Source organism: Panthera uncia (genome assembly GCF_023721935.1).
Source record: "Panthera uncia isolate 11264 chromosome B3 unlocalized genomic scaffold, Puncia_PCG_1.0 HiC_scaffold_1, whole genome shotgun sequence".
Classification (NCBI taxonomy): domain Eukaryota; kingdom Metazoa; phylum Chordata; class Mammalia; order Carnivora; family Felidae; genus Panthera; species Panthera uncia.
In genome coordinates, this window is record NW_026057582.1 from 87244234 (window position 1) to 87259945 (window position 15712).

General features: G+C 42.5%; 1 protein-coding gene across 2 annotated transcripts in view; it reads left to right on the plus strand.

The window, feature by feature from the left end:
* The window catches only part of SQOR (sulfide quinone oxidoreductase), a 51842-nt gene that overhangs the window by 29801 nt on the left and 6329 nt on the right, over positions 1-15712 (plus strand). For both annotated transcript variants that reach the window (XM_049613578.1, XM_049613579.1), the window contains exons 4-7: positions 920-973; positions 3324-3518; positions 5520-5729; positions 11527-11710. In XM_049613578.1, the coding sequence (XP_049469535.1) occupies positions 920-973; positions 3324-3518; positions 5520-5729; positions 11527-11710 (643 nt within the window). The remainder of the gene's footprint in view (positions 1-919; positions 974-3323; positions 3519-5519; positions 5730-11526; positions 11711-15712) is intronic.

The following is a 15712-nucleotide window of genomic DNA, read 5'->3' on the forward strand; positions in this document are numbered from 1 at the left end:
TTTCTTTCTTTCTTTCTTTCTTTCTTTCTTTCTTTCTTTCTTTCTTTTTCTTTTATGTTTATTTATTTATTTTGAGAGACAGAGACAGAGAGAAAAGGAGAGAGAGAATTCCAAGCAAGTTCTGTGTTGTCAGCACAGAGCTGGAGGTAGGGCTCGATCTCACGAACCAAAAGATCATGACCTGAGCCAAAATCAAGAGTTGGATACTTAACCAACTGAGCCACCCAGCTGCCCCTGCAAGTTCTGTTTCTTTATATCCTTTTTGCTTACACTCTTCTGGCCTCAACTTGTCTTCCTTCTGATCTTAAACTCACATTTCCATCATGATAAATATGGATACTTTGCCCTTGGCATGAGTGATCACGATACCCATGTTTAAAGAGGGAGCTTTTAGGTTATAAATAGATCATTAAGTAAGATCAGGTACATTATATCACATTTTTTTCCATGGCCCTCAAAAGAGCAGTTTCTCACAATGTTGGTCCAATCCACATGACAGGTCAGATTTGCTTGGGATTCACACATCACTCCATAGATTTTAAAGAAAGTTGATTGTCTTTTAAGATGAGGAAGTGATTCTCCCACCCCTCAGCATGAGAAAGTGTTAACACAGGCACCATACAAATAATTGTGACTTCTTTGTATCGCTGTCCACTATGTAAAAATACAGGAGTCTCAAGCCCTTGGGGGGGTGGTTATACAATACAGTACCTGCGAAACAGTGAGGTGTGAGGTGACAGAGAATGGCAGACATGATGGCAAACTGGAGTGTGCCTCCCTCCCTGTGCCCTGCCCATCACCCACAGCCTCAAGGCATACACATTAAAAAATGGAAAGATGATGGTGGCCATACAGGGGTGGGGCTGAGGGCTGCCGCTCCTGGGATCCTGGTCTAAAATGTTACTGTTTTGTGTTGCAGATCTCCTACAAATATCTTATTATTGCTCTTGGAATCCAGCTGGACTATGAGAAGGTACTATTTTAAGATTTATTTATTTACTTTTGAGAGAGAGAGAGAGAGAGAGAACACAGGGGAGGGGCAGAGGGACAGGGAGAGAGGGAGAGAGAATCCCAAGCAAGCTCTGCCCTGACAGTGTGGAGCCCACCACAGGTCTTGAACTCAAGAACTGTGAGATGATGACCTGAGCTGAAATCAAGAGTCCGACGCTTAATGGATTGAGCTACCCAGGCACCTGAGAAGGTACCGTTTTAAACTACTTCTGTGTTACACTGGCCTACTTATGCTAAGATCAAATGCTGTATTTAGTTGCTTTGTGTTCGTTTTGACAAGAAACATTTCTAAGGGATCCTCTTAGTTTTGTTTTGTTTTTTTTTTCTTCTCAGTGGTCTTTTTATGGTTTTTGAAAAATCATCTCTAAGATTCTGTCAGTGATAATGATATATTTTAGCTTTAAGCTTCAATCTGAGTTTAGTATGTCCATCCCTAATGGCAGTTCTTGCAAAACAGCAGGCTTTTTCACACTCACAGGAAAACTACCTTGCTGTGTAGGACTGAGTTGCCTCTTCCCCTCCCAAGCTCCATGGAGTCCCTGCAGTGTGAGGTCCTGCTCCCTGGCCAGCTCGGCCAAAGGGGGAGTGAGGTCTCCTCTCTTTCTGTGACTCTCCCTGCCCCTCTCTGCTCCCGAGTTCCCAGGGAAGCAACTTGAATTGGATGAGGAGTCATAAACGGCCCTTTGTGACCAGTCTCCCTAAAATAAACCTGGTTACCACTTTGTGGCACCTTTTTCCTTGACAACAATGTCTTCAAACTAGAGAAAAGTGATGAGGGAGATAAAAGATCAGCTGTTTGTTTGTCTCTTGGATAGTGCGTTTTGCTTTGGGAACCAGGAAGTATGGAGGTCGTGTGAGAAGAACCCTAGGCAGTGGTCAGGAGCCTCGGCATCTGGTTCTGTAAGATTCTAGGTGGGTCTCTCAACCTTGCTCTCCTCAGTTTCCTCGTCTGTGTCTAGGAGCCAGTACTGTTTTCCTACCTGCCTCAGAGGCATGCAGCGAATATCCACTGTTAGCATGGGGTGAAACTTCAGAAACATTAAAATACAAGGTGATTCTATAATAATAATGATAATCATAATGATGATGATTGTTGAGACTGCTGATATTATAACTACTTAAACTGCAGCAGGAGATATGATCAGAGAAATGGTTGCTTTTTACACCGAGGAGGAGACCATAGCCCTCTGTTTCCTTGAGAGCTGAGGGATGTGTGTCGAGTGGTGGCCCTATGGCCTGGAGAGCAGCCTGGCAGGGTTCTGAAGGACCAGTGCATCTTGATGACTGTTGTTTGACAGTTCTCTGCTCTTGCTGGAAGAACTGGTGCCTGAGTCTCAACTCAATCTATTCCATCTTCATTGTCCTCTATCAACGTCCTAACATTTAGGACAAGCACCCAGGTAATCTTCCTGGCAGGAATACACTAACAGTTATGGAGCACTTACTGCATGGGTGTTATTTTCCCAAGCGCTTTCCATGCATGGTTTCACATGCTTCTGCCAACAACCCTCCGAAGCAGTTACTTTTATCCCCATTTTATAGGTGAGGAACATAAACTTCTTGGTGTACATTAGAACCACCCAGAGATCCTGTTAAAACAGATTTCTGGGCTTGCCCCTGAGTTTCTGAGTCAGTAGGTCTGGGTGGGGCCTGATAATTTGCATTTCTAGGAAGTTCCCGGGTACCATACTTTGAAACCCCACTGGCTCAGGGATATTAGGTAATTTACCCAGGGTCATAACACTTGTAAGTAGAAAAGCTGGGACTCAAGCCAGATCTGTGGGGTTCCCAAGTCCATGTTTTTAATTACCTGCCCTTACTGCCTTTGCCAAGAGTCTGATATGGTACAACCTTCGATAATGGGTAGTTGACGTTTGCGATTATTGACAGTATGGGTCTTGGTTCTGTCTGTCATTCTTCTTCTTCCCAGGATGGCAGCTCGTTCTCCAAAAGGGAAGTATGGCTGGCTTCTTATCCTCCCTGTGATGGTGGGAAGAGGTCTGTCCAAATCATGGTCTCAAGGCCAGGGAGGCGAAGGGGTTCCCTGGGGCTGGGCCCATTCTGCGGGTTGACAGTTGACTTCAGGCCCCACAGCCCTGGTCTTAGCAGATCCCTCACCCACCTACCTGCCTGCTCTAATGTGTGTGTGAATACTGGGGGATAATAATTGGACAGAAATACTTGAGAGGTTATAGAAATGGCAGAGAACAAAGGCTCTAAACAAGAGTTTTTGCACTTTGGTCAAAAAATTTACACTCCTGTGAATTTGCACTTTTGTTAAAACACTAGTTTCTTGCTGTGCTTTCTTGCAGATTAAAGGCTTACCTGAAGGTTTTGAGCATCCCAAAATTGGGTCCAATTATTCGGTGAAGACAGTAGAGAAGACATGGAAAGCTTTGCAGGACTTCAAGGAGGGCAATGCCATCTTCACCTTCCCGAATACCCCTGTAAAGTGTGCTGGGGCCCCCCAGAAGATCATGTATTTGTCAGAAGCCTATTTCAGGAAGGTATGCTTCCTGTCCAGGGACAGAGACAAGGAGGGCAGACGGTGCTAATAAAGAGATGCCAGAATTCCATTTTGTCCTTGTCACAATACCTTTTTGATTTCTCAATTTTTATTACATATGTACAAAATTATATAATTGGTGGCTTATAAACTAGAAAAAAAGGAAGTCCCTATAATCCAATTACTCTGATATAGCTGCTGTTATCAATTTGACACATCCTTCTATTTTTTTTCCTGTACATTTTTTAACATGGTTACAATCATACCATGCAAATTTAGATGTACTCATTGTTATTAAATAGTCTTTGTAACATACTTTCTAATGTGTATATAGAAATCTACTGGGGAGCCGTGTTAGACATTGTTTAAATATTTCCATAAAGTTGGACAATTTGTTGTACATTGTTTGTTCTTACACATACAGTATCCTCAATTGCTCCCGCTTAAGTTCAAGGTTATGTATATTTTCAGGTTCTTAATAAATATCATTGAGAATACAGTAGGCAAATGCCAATTCTAAAGACAAAAAAAAAATGTTGACCTAGAACTTCAAACCTTAGTGGAAAGAGGTATTTGGGTGGGGACACTTCCAGCATTCCTCAAAGATACATGTCAGAGCCAGTGTCCACAGCTTGAGTATACCTGGCATGAAGCTCCGGGAAGCTGCTCTCACCCTCCGGCCCTTGTGTGACATGTCACATGTGGTTTACCACAGCGTGGTCTGACTTGAGGCAGTGTCAGGATTCAAAGCAGTCTGTGGTTCTGTAAAGGGACAGGTGAGAGAAGGGGAGAGAAGGGAAGGGGCAGGTGGGACCAAAGAACCTTTGGATGTGTGCTTGGAACCACACTGGGAAGCCTTCATCTGAGTTATGCAAACCTGTGCCAACTCCCCTGGGGAATTAAGCAACAGTCGGACTCATCATTTCTCTTTCTTTTTTTAAATTTTTTTATTTTTTATTTTTTTTAAATATGAAATTTATTGTCAAACTGGTTTCCATACAACACCCAGTGCTCATCCCAACAGGTGCCCTCCTCAATACCCCTCACCCACCCTCCCCTCCCTCCCACGCCCCGTAAACCTTCAGTTTGTTCTCAGTTTTTAAGAGTCTCTTATGTTTTGGCTCCCTCCCTTTCTAGCCTTTTTTTTTCCTTCCCCTCCCCCATGGTCTTCTGTTAAGTTTCTAAGGATCCACATAGGAGTGAAAACATATGGTATCTGTCTTTCTCTGTACAACTTATTTCACTTAGCATCACACTCTCCAGTTCCATCCACGTTGCTACAAAAGGCCATATTTCATTCTTTCTCATCTTTTCTATTTCTAAGAAATGGCTTCTGATTTAAGAGAATTCCTGGATGGCACAGCCTTTGGAGGTTTTCACCCACCTCACTTCTTTCAAATAGTATGATTCAGCTGAGCAAATCTGAAAAGGAACTGAACAAAGGAAAAGGGGAGGAGACGAGTTGTTTCTTCCTTCCTGGAATTGTCTCTGCAAAACTCTTTTCTTCTAAGTCTTGGACAGCTGAGAGGAAGTTTCTCTTTCAGGCGCCATAAGATCTTAGGCATCTGGGAGAATATTAGCCTCTGAAACATACGAAGAATTCTAGTGTGTATGAGCCAGTGGGACGGGAACTTTGTTCACTACTGTTCCTGCAGCACCTAGAACAGTGCCTGACCAGCTCTAGGACCTCATTAAGTATTTATTGAGTGAATGAACAAATGAGTATATGAATAAATAGTTCAGCCCATCTTTCCCTGGACTTGACCTTCATCTCTGGCCTGCAAATAAGCAGTGCCCTCTTAACCCCCCCAACTCAAATGTGCCCTTAGTTGCTGTGTCACTGGCAGAAAGTAAGAAGGAGGCCTCGCCTCACCAGTGCCTAGTGATAGAGAAAGCTGGTGAGCTCTCTTGTAAGGGTTTTAATTCTTGTGTAAGTTAAAAAACGAAGTGGCTGAAGTAATGCTTTGGTGTCGGCTGTTTCTGTTCTTTCCTTTTTTCCCAGACGGGGAAGCGATCCAAGGCCAATATCATCTTCAACACTTCCCTCGGAGCAATTTTTGGGGTTAAGAAGTACGCTGCTGCCCTGCAGGAGATCATCCAGGAGAGGGACCTCACTGTTAACTACAAGCAAAACCTCATCGAAGTCCGAGCCGATAGACAAGAGGCCGTTTTTGAGAATCTGGACAAACCTGGAGAGACCCAAGTGATTTCAGTGAGTGGTGAGGTCCAGCTGTCGGTGAAACACTGCCCTAGATGCCGACAACACTGTGGCTCCCTCCTCCCTGTTGCCCTCTGCATGCTGGGGGAGGCTGGTTCCAATGAGCATATTAGGGCAGTAATAGGAGAGAAGGTGGACTAGAATGGATGGGAAGAGAAAGAGGGGGGCTGCATGCATGGGAGCTGAGGAGGGTTTATCTCCTGGTTTCAAGTGAATTTATATCCTATTTTTATCTCCACTTTTCTTCTACTGAGTCACTTGAAGCAGCCAAAAATATTTGATGACTTCAGGTCTGCCTAGAATTCAGGAAGGGCTTCCTTAAATGGAGGATTTGGTGATTTCTCTATTTATGCTGTGTGAGAAACAGCCCTGTTTGTGGGTAGTTTACAGGTGACACGGGTGTCTTTCCCCTGTGGAAGAGGATGTCTTTAAACATCTTTCACTGGTGGGGCGCCTGGGCGGCTCAGTCGGTTAAGCGTCCGACTTCAGCTCAGGTCACGATCTCGTGGTCCGTGAGTTCAAGCCCCGCGTCGGGCTCTGGGCTGATGGCTCAGAGCCTGGAGCCTGCTTCCGATTCTGTGTCTCCCTCTCTCTCTGCCCCCTCCCCCATTCATGCGCTGTCTCTCTCTGTCTCAAAAATAAATAAACTTAAAAAGAAAAAAAAGCATCTTTCACTGGTGCACAAAAGGAAGCACTTCAAAATCCTTGAAAGGTGTTTTGGAGCCATACCCTAACTTGGGAAGATTGAGCCTCTGTACATGGGCTTGGATCCTGTGTGTTTCTTCTTCTTCTGCTGTGTAGCAGGAATAGTACTTTTGTAGAGGCTTATGAGGATTAAGAACAAGATGTAAAGGCATCTGGAGAAGCATACATGGGAGAATCGTTTGTTTATATCACTCTGGCAAGAGCCGTTAGCGACGAGAAAACAGCGCATAGTGACATTTTATTCATTCAGCAATTTTAGAGGAATGAAGGGTTCCATAAAAAAGGAATTTTGAAGTGAACCAACAACTAATCTTCTAAACATCAAAACTTCATGTTTTAGGCTTTTTAGTGCAGGCTTTTTCTAAAATGTATTGCACACATCTTTCCTTTCTTAAATGGTATGTATTGACTATCATTTAAGGTGTTACTGATGATTCAAAGTCATAATTTAAACTTTTATTTGCAAATAATCTTAAACTTAGAGAAGCTGCAAAAAATGCAAACAGTACGAAGGAAACTGGATACTGTGTAGCCTTTACCTAGATTCATTTATTTTCGTTTTACCCAATTGGCTTTATCATTTGATCTCTCTCTCTCTCCACATATAATGTAATGTAGTATGATGTGACATGATATAATATTCCCAAAGCATCTAAAGGTAAGTTATATATATCATACATCATGGCCATTTACCTGAATTCTTTGCCGTAAATCTGTTGAGAGATCCCTCTTCTCTTGCATAACCATAGCACAGTTATCAGTTCGGTAATTTAGCATGGATACAATATTTTAATCTACCATTTGTATTTGTTTTGTTGATTGACCCAATAGCACTTATAGCATGCTCCAGGGCAGAACCCAGTCAACAGGCAGGTATTGCATTTATTTGTGATGTCTCTTGAACATCCTTTGATCTGGGACATTTCCATAGCCTTTTCTGGTGGATATTTTGGAATAATACAGCCCCCCTCTCCGCTTTTATTTTTTAATAGCATGTTCCTCAGTTGGGGTTTGTTTATATTTTCTTGTGATCAGTTTCAGGCTCTGCATTTTAAGTTTATTTATTTATTTTTGCTTTAAGAGAGCAAGTGGGAGGGGGCAGAGAGAGAGGGGGACAGAGGATCCGAAGCGGGTTCTGTGCTGACAGCAGAGAGCCTGATGTGGGGCTCGAACTCACGAATTGCAAGATCATGACCTGAGCTGAAACCAAGAGTCGGATGCTTAATTGACTGAGCTACCAGGTGCCCCTCAGGCTCTACATTTTTAGACTGAAATGCTGTTTAAGCAATGTCGTGTCTTTCTAGTGTATCACATTTGAAAGCACATGATGGTCACCTGCCCCTCATTAGTGATATTTATTTTGATCACCAGTCAAAAGATGGCCCAATTTCTCCACTGTATATTGTTATTCTTTTCCTCCTTTGCTACTAATAAGTCTTGGGGGGTGGGGAGACACTTTAAGACCAAGCAAATACCCTACTCCCTCCTCATTAGGTTTCCCACTGGATTTATCATCCACTGATGATTTTTGCCTAGTCCAGTCTTTATTATGGTGGTTGCAAAATGATGATTTTTCCAATCAAGCGTTCTGTCCACCTTTAACAGTAAGCTGTTGGCATTCTGTCTGCAAAAGCCCTCCTTTCTCTCAGTTCATTAGTTACAGGTATAAATTCATGAATTCTTTTTTTTGCCTCCAATGGTTTGTAATTCATTACTGTCCTTAACTCATTACTGTCCTTTTGGCACTCAAACTGTCCCAGGTTTGGCCAGTAGGAGTCCTTTCAAGATGGCTATGTCCTTGTGACATGTCGCCATCATATTTTGAGCACGTTCTTGCTTTCTGGTGTCACAGGGTGTCCTAGGCTCACCTAGTATGTACTTGCCCCAGCTCAGGGTCATTATTTTGAATAGCTTTTATAAAGTTATGCTCCTAGAGCCTCCTAGGGCTAGTTATCACTTTATAAAAGGGTCTCAAAGTACTTTGCTATTTTATTTTGTATGTGTCCTTTTTGTGGCTTTCCAGTTTTCTTCTTTCTTGGCTGTCAGGCAGTCGTGAGTGACGTTAGAAGGTCCCTCCCACTTCAGCTCCTTTAAGCTGCTGCTGTTAATTCTTTATTGGCTGGAAAATGAGATAGCCAAACTTGTTTGATTTTATGTAAAGTAACAGCGAGTGGGCTACAAGTGAGGGCCTACAACATACTTTTCTGAGCAAACTATATGGGCTTGAGTGCATGAACTTCATTTTGTTATTTGGTCTTTTTCACTTTGGTTCTCAGCTGTGCTGTGGATTGTTGAAGTTGCAGATAGAAACTTGGATATGTAAATGGTTATTGTTCTTCTAAAAGGTTTATAAAGAAAAGAGATATTTGTGTCTGCTTTAAATGATAGGATGTCAGGTCAGAATTTCTTTCCAGACCCAATTCCACTCTTAAAATATGAATTTCAAAAAATCTACCAAAAGGCGTTAAAGTAGCGGCTCTCAGCCCTGGCTGCACATTGGAATCACCTGGGGAGCTTTTAAACGCTCTGATGTCTGGGTCTAACCCCCAGATTTTGATTAATTAGTTTGGGGGTGTGGACTGATGATTGGGCGTTTCAAAAGTTCCTCTAATAATTCTCATGTACAATCAGGATTGAGAACTACTACTGTAAGGAATTAAAAAAAAAAGAAAAGAAAAGAAAAAGAAAGCCTATAGCCTAACCCCCGCAGTGTTCAATGGTCAACTGTGATGTATTTCTTTTCTTTTTTTTTTTTTTATTTATTTTGAAAGAGAGAGAGAGAGAGAGAGAGAGCGAGAGCCTGAGAGAGAGCATGAGCAGGGGAGGGGCAGAAAGAAAGGGAGAGAGCGGATCCCCAGCAGGCTCAGAGTGGAGCCTGATGCACGGCTGGAACTCATGAACTGTGAGATCATGACCTGAGCTGAGATGCTGAGATTAAGAGTTAGATGCTTAATGACTGAGCTACCCAGGGACCCCTGTAATGTATTTCTTTATAGGTAAACAAATGGAAGGTAAAGTGACTTACCATATAATAACATTCTGTTTTTCCTTGTAAATGGACCTGTTCCTTCAAGCCAGAGCTTCTAAGACTGTCACCTACAGGTTTCATGTGTCAGAATCTCTAGGAGATTTTGTTCAAGTGCAGATTCCTATGCCTCACCCAGACCTACTGGATTGGGATCGTGGGGTGGTGGGGCCCAAGGATCTGCATTTCCCACAGGTCTCCCAAATGCTGCTTATAAACATTAAAGTTTGAAAACCACTACCCTGAATAGATTATTTATGTTAATGAAGGAGAACCAAGTTATCTGTCACACACAGATTATTGTGGAAATAGTGGATAAAGAGCAAGTTACAACTAAATGCCAATGTTATTTTTTAATAAATCTATAAAGCAGACCCTAGTATATCTTTTGTAGGATATTAGTTTGAGTAAAACTTCATGCCTTTATGATGATCGTGTGGAAATATTTAACTTTTCTTCTAGCAAAGATGTGTGGAATTCATGTGTGCTTGTGAAATTTAAGCACATTAATGCCAGTAGGTAGATATGACTCTGGTAAGACTTAGCCCTCAGCTAAAAAAAAAGTGGTTCTACTTAACTATAGAAAAACAGACATAGCCTTCATAATTTGGTGGCTGATGGCTGTTGGATTCCATACATTATCCTGCAGACATGTGCTCAGTCTCCATGTTCATTAGCACAGCCAGCCTCAGGAACCCATCCCCTTAAGGAACCCAAGATGACCTTGCAGAGGAGCAGAGCCTATTGACAGCTCTCCTTTACTTTAAGGTTAATTAAGCTTATAATTGTTTGGGAGGAGGAATACATACAAGTCACCTCCTTACCTCCCTCTGCTGTCGAGAACTGACCAGCCCTGACAAGGGCTGGGCCTCCTCAGAGAAACCAGGGGCTATGGACTGCCACAAGGTGGGGATTGTCTTAAGACACTAAAGTTTTCTCCTTAGTGAAATGTTTTGGAGCTCTTAAATCAGTTTGAAATTGCTAGATGGAGTTTGCGAACAATAATAAAAAGAATAGGAAGGATAAACCACAAAAATATTACATAAGCAAATAAGTACTACATAAACAACACATTAAATGAGCCATCCAAATTGATCAGGGTGGGTTAGTGCACTGCTACCAAGGGTAACGTTGATACAAGTTTTCTGGGAAAAATACACAAACAGACAAACCATCCTGCCCCCCTAGACTGTTCAGTAAACCTATTACTGAATCAGATCACTCTCTCCTCCAAAATGCTAGCCGATATTCTCACCACCCTTTATGTCATATTTTTTTTTATTAAAAATTTTTTAAATGTTTATTATTTATTTTTTAGAGAGAGAGAGAGACAGGTAGAGCATGAGGAGGAGGGGAGGGGCAGAGAGAGAGGAAGTCACAGAATCCAAAGCGGGCTCCAGGCTCCGAGCTGTCAGCACAGAGTCTCATGTACAGCTCGAACTCACAAACCATGCAATCATGACCTGAGCCGAAGTTGGATGCTCAACTGACCGAGCCACCCAGGCCCTCCCTTTTATGTCATCTTAAGTTGGTGCTCCAATGGTTTCCTTTATGTGTTTTGAGAGTTGATCCATGTTTGAAAATGGTGCTCACTTACCAGCCCCGAACATGACCTTTGTGGGTTTCAGCGACTCTGAGCACCACTTTGCGGAATAAAACGGAAGTAACGGACTTTACAAGTAGTCAGCTGAGGGTCAGGCAGAGAGCAACCGAGAAACACCACTTCCTTTGTTTTAGTAATAATAGAAACATCAGTGGGTTCTTTCAGAATGTGAGTGAGGTTCATTCCAGTGCTTCTGATTTCCCCACACCTCTGGTCAAAAGGATCATGTTGACTCTGTATGGAGAAACAACATCAACTGAGCGAGTGGTTAGTTTTATCACCACACTGCATGGAAGCATGGAAAACCTCGGAGGGGGTGTGTATTAGGACAGCCACTGAGTGTACAGTGTGCCATGCAGCCATAGTATGGTGTATGGGTAAGGGAGATCAGGGGACAGCTGTGGGGCTGTAGAAATACTACAATAAACAGAAGTTTGGATGCTTTCCTTTTTTTGTAGTATGAAATGCTTCACGTGACCCCACCAATGAGCCCGCCAGATGTCCTCAAGACAAGTCCCGTGGCTGACGCTGCTGGTTGGGTGGATGTGGATAAAGAAACTCTGCAGCACAAGAAATACCCAAATGTGTTTGGGATTGGGGACTGCACTAACCTTCCCACATCAAAGACCGCTGCTGCAGTAGGTAAGAGAACGAATGAGCTATGTTCCGACTCTCTCAGAATGATGTCACCCTAAGGCACCATCATAACAAAAACCAAAGCCTGGCACAAACAGCATTCCATTCATAAGGAAACTTTTGTGGCCTCAAAATGACTTCAACCTCCCTGACACACAGGCTAGCTGTTGATGAACGTGGTGTCATATGAAGAATAAAGAGTAGCATCACCTCCTCTGCCCTTTGTAGGTCAGGGTGGTTGTTTACAGAGGAGGGGGCATTAGAGAGAGGGTACCACTCTTCCAGCTCTGCAATTCTTTTGCTTCTCATACTGCCATACTCGTATCCTTGGCCTTTTTTTGGTCTGTGACCCTAGGCGGGTTGGCTATTTTTCCTTCTGCTTGAAACACCATAAAGCTAGGGAAGCGTTTGTTTCCACAGAAAACACATGCAAGTCAATGAAAGCTTGCAGACCAGAAAATTGTTCTGTTAGGACAAATACAGTGGAGCATGCCCTGATTGGTACACGATTGAGGCCTCAGCCTGGAAAACAAAATTCTTTACCTCCATGTTCTGCACTAGCAGTGATGAGGAGAATTGCCTTTTAGATGCTGTCCTCTGTAGATAGGAATGGTCTTCTCCACATGCTATAAAACACAGACATCCCTGTTGGTGGGGATGGTAGTGTTTTTGTGGGAATTGCATACCTGCAGAACATGTTGTGTTACTGTCACTATTTCAACCTATTTCCTTTCTAGGAAACCCGCTGAATATCTTTTTCATTATTAAAAATAATTTCCTCGCAATTTTTTATTTTAAAAATCTCAAACCTATGACAAATTTGGAAGAAAGCACAATGAATTTCATAGACCCCTCAGATATTAACCAATTATTATCTTTTGTAGTATTTGCTTTATTACTCTATGTACATTTTTTGCTGAGTCATTTGAAAGCAAGTTAAAAAAATTTTTTTTAATGTTTATTTATTTTTGAGAGAGAGAGAGGGAGACAGAGTGTGAGCAGGGGAGGGGCAGAGAGAGAAGGAGGCACAGAATCTGAAGCAAGCTCCAGGTTCTGAGCTGTCAGCACAGAGCCCGACGTGGGGCTTGAACTCATGAGCCATGTGATCATGACCTGAGCCAAAGTGGGATGCTCAACGACTGAGCCACACAGGTGCCCCCTGAAAGCAATTTTTGACAATAATACCTCGCCCCCAAATACTACTGTATTTCTTAAGAAAAAGGACTTTCTCCTCCATATCCACAAGGCCATTATCATGTCCAAGGAATTGAACACTGTATTATCTGATATATAATCATCTCATATACAATCCAGTTCAGATTTCTCCAGTTCTCCTTTATTACCCCCACCCCTACTCTCCCTTAAATCCATGAGTCAGTTAAGGGCCATACACTGCACTGGATGTCATGTCTTTTTGGTTTCCTTTAATCTGGAACAGGCCCTCGGACATTTTTTTTACTTTCATGACATTGGCATTTTTGGAGACCAGGTTGGTTGTCTTGTAGAACATACATAATTTAGAGTTGTCTGGTGGTTTTCTTTCTTTCTTTTTTCTTTAAAGTTTATTTTTTATGCATTTTGAGAGGGAGAGAGAGAGAGCAGGAGGGGCAGAGAAAGAAAGGGAGAGAGACAGAATTTGAAGCAGGTTCTGTGCTGTCAGCACAGAGCCCAGTGTGGGGCTTGAACTCATGAACTGTGAGATCATGACCTGAGCCGAAATCAGGAATCAGACACCTAACTGACTGAGCCACCCAGGTGCCCCTTTCAGATGCCCCTTTCTGGTTCCCCTTTCTGTTGGTTTTCTTCTTTCTTTCTTCCTTTTTTTTTAAGTTTCTTTATTTTTGAGAGAGAGAGAGAGAGAGAAAGACAGGCTGTGAACAGGGGAGGGGCAGAGAGAGAGGGAGACACAGAATCCAAAGCAGGCTCCAGGCTCTGAGCTGTCAGCACAGAGCCCCATGTGGGGCTCAAACTCAAGAGCCATGTGATAATGACCTGAGCAGCAGTCAGATGCTTAACTGACTGAGCCACCCAGGCGCCCCTGGTGGCTTTCTTAAAATTAGATTCAGGTTATCCATTTGGTAAGACCCTCTGTACATGAGGCTGTGTGCCTCCCACTGCATCACCTTGGGAGCCTCTTGGTAGCATGTCTTGTCCTTGGTGAGGCTAGATTTCATCACTGGGTGAAGGAGTGACCGTTAGTTCTCTCCACCGTAAAGGTATCTTTTCTCTTTGTGACCTATAGGTAGACTGTGAGACAATGCTTTCCATTTGCTTTTATCTTCTTGTAAGTCTGCTGAATTTATGTGGTGAGAATACCTGTGGGAGCACCTGGGTGGCTCAGTCCATTAAGCGTCTGACCTCAGCTCAGATCATGATCTCACGGTTGGTGAGTTCGAGCCCCACATCGGGCTCTGTGCTGACAGCTCAGAGTCTGGAACCTGCTTTGGATTCTGTCTCCCTCTCCCTCTGCCCCTCCCCCCACTCGTGCTCTGTCTCTCTCTCTGTCTCTCTCTCTCAAAAATAAACATTAAAAAAATTTTTTTTAAAGAAAATACCTGTGGATGCATATGAGGCCCAGATTACCCAGTCTGTGGCCTACTTCAAACAAACACATGTCATTCATCGTTCTGAATAGATAATATTAAATTTGATTAAATGGAAAGTTATAAGTGAAAAACCTTGCTCCCCGCCCTGTCTTGCATCTATCTGCTCTGCTTCTTTGTTCCCCCTGACCATGTAGAGAGCATCCCCATTGTTTTTACCTGTTATTTTCCAGCCTGTATTCTCTTGCATGGTTGCTCCAGAATTTATTTAATGAGTCTACTCTTAATTTATATTTACATTGTTTCCAATCCATTTGTATTTCAGACAGTGCTGTAGTGAATGCTTTTTTTTTTTTTTTTTTTAATGTCATTTCACATTTCAGGAAGTAAATAACAGAAGTCCCAGTGTTCCCCAAGCAGATCTACGTTTTTCACTAGATTCCCTTCCCTGGGTCCTCTCAGTATCCCTGGCAATGCTCTCACCGGTTCTACTAATCCATCCTTGGCTTTTCTTGCTACGCAGACAGGTGTCTTACCTCATTCCAGACCACTATGCTACTGTGGGTGACACCCCATCTTGCTACATTGAATCTAGCTTCCTGTGGCTCATGCCTCTTTCTCTTTCCCAAGATTCTCCCTTAATTACCCACAGCACAGCCAAGACCAGGATGTGACATTAACAAAAGTTAAATGAAGGTTTGGGCATAGCCAAAGGGGATTATAATACACGAAAAAAGTGCACAACAATTCACATACCCTTTCATACACATACCTGGACAGTGTGACTGCTTCCTGGGTCCCAACCTCTTGGCAACTGGTACCCACCCAACATCTTCTCTCCTCTTCGTTGATCTTGATGCCCTGCTGCAGGCACCTCTTTGGAACTTCTCAGTTAAGATTCTAAACTCTGTACGGCACTCAAAGGGGAACAAAGTTTTCCAAAAGGGAAATAGGATCTTTAGAGATGTTAAGACAATGAGGACAGCCAGTTAATATTTTTAAAGCGGAATCATTTACTCCTCATTTTTTTGAAACTGCTCATTCGAGAAAAAAAATTATTGCTCTTTTGATTTGGGCATCAGTAAACTACACTCTGTGGGCCAAATGCAACCTGCTTCCTGTTTTTGTACAACTGGCTAGGAATGATTTCTAGTGGTTAACATTTATAATCAATTTATGATAGGGAGCATTGAGGTTCAGAAAAAAGAATTTCATTCTTCTTATTAGTAGACCTGTATTACAGAAAATTATTGTTATATTTTGGATTTTGTTAATAAACTTTTTTTTTCTCTCTTGGTACTTAATATCTTTGATATTTGCCTCTTGGCCCACAAGGTGTAAAATTTTCCTTTACAGAAAAAGCTTGTTGACTCCTGATTTTGGGGATTGCAAAACAACTGCTTTAATGAGTATTATACAGTATAAATCTAATCCATCTTTCCTCAAAAGCAAATCCAGTTTTCCA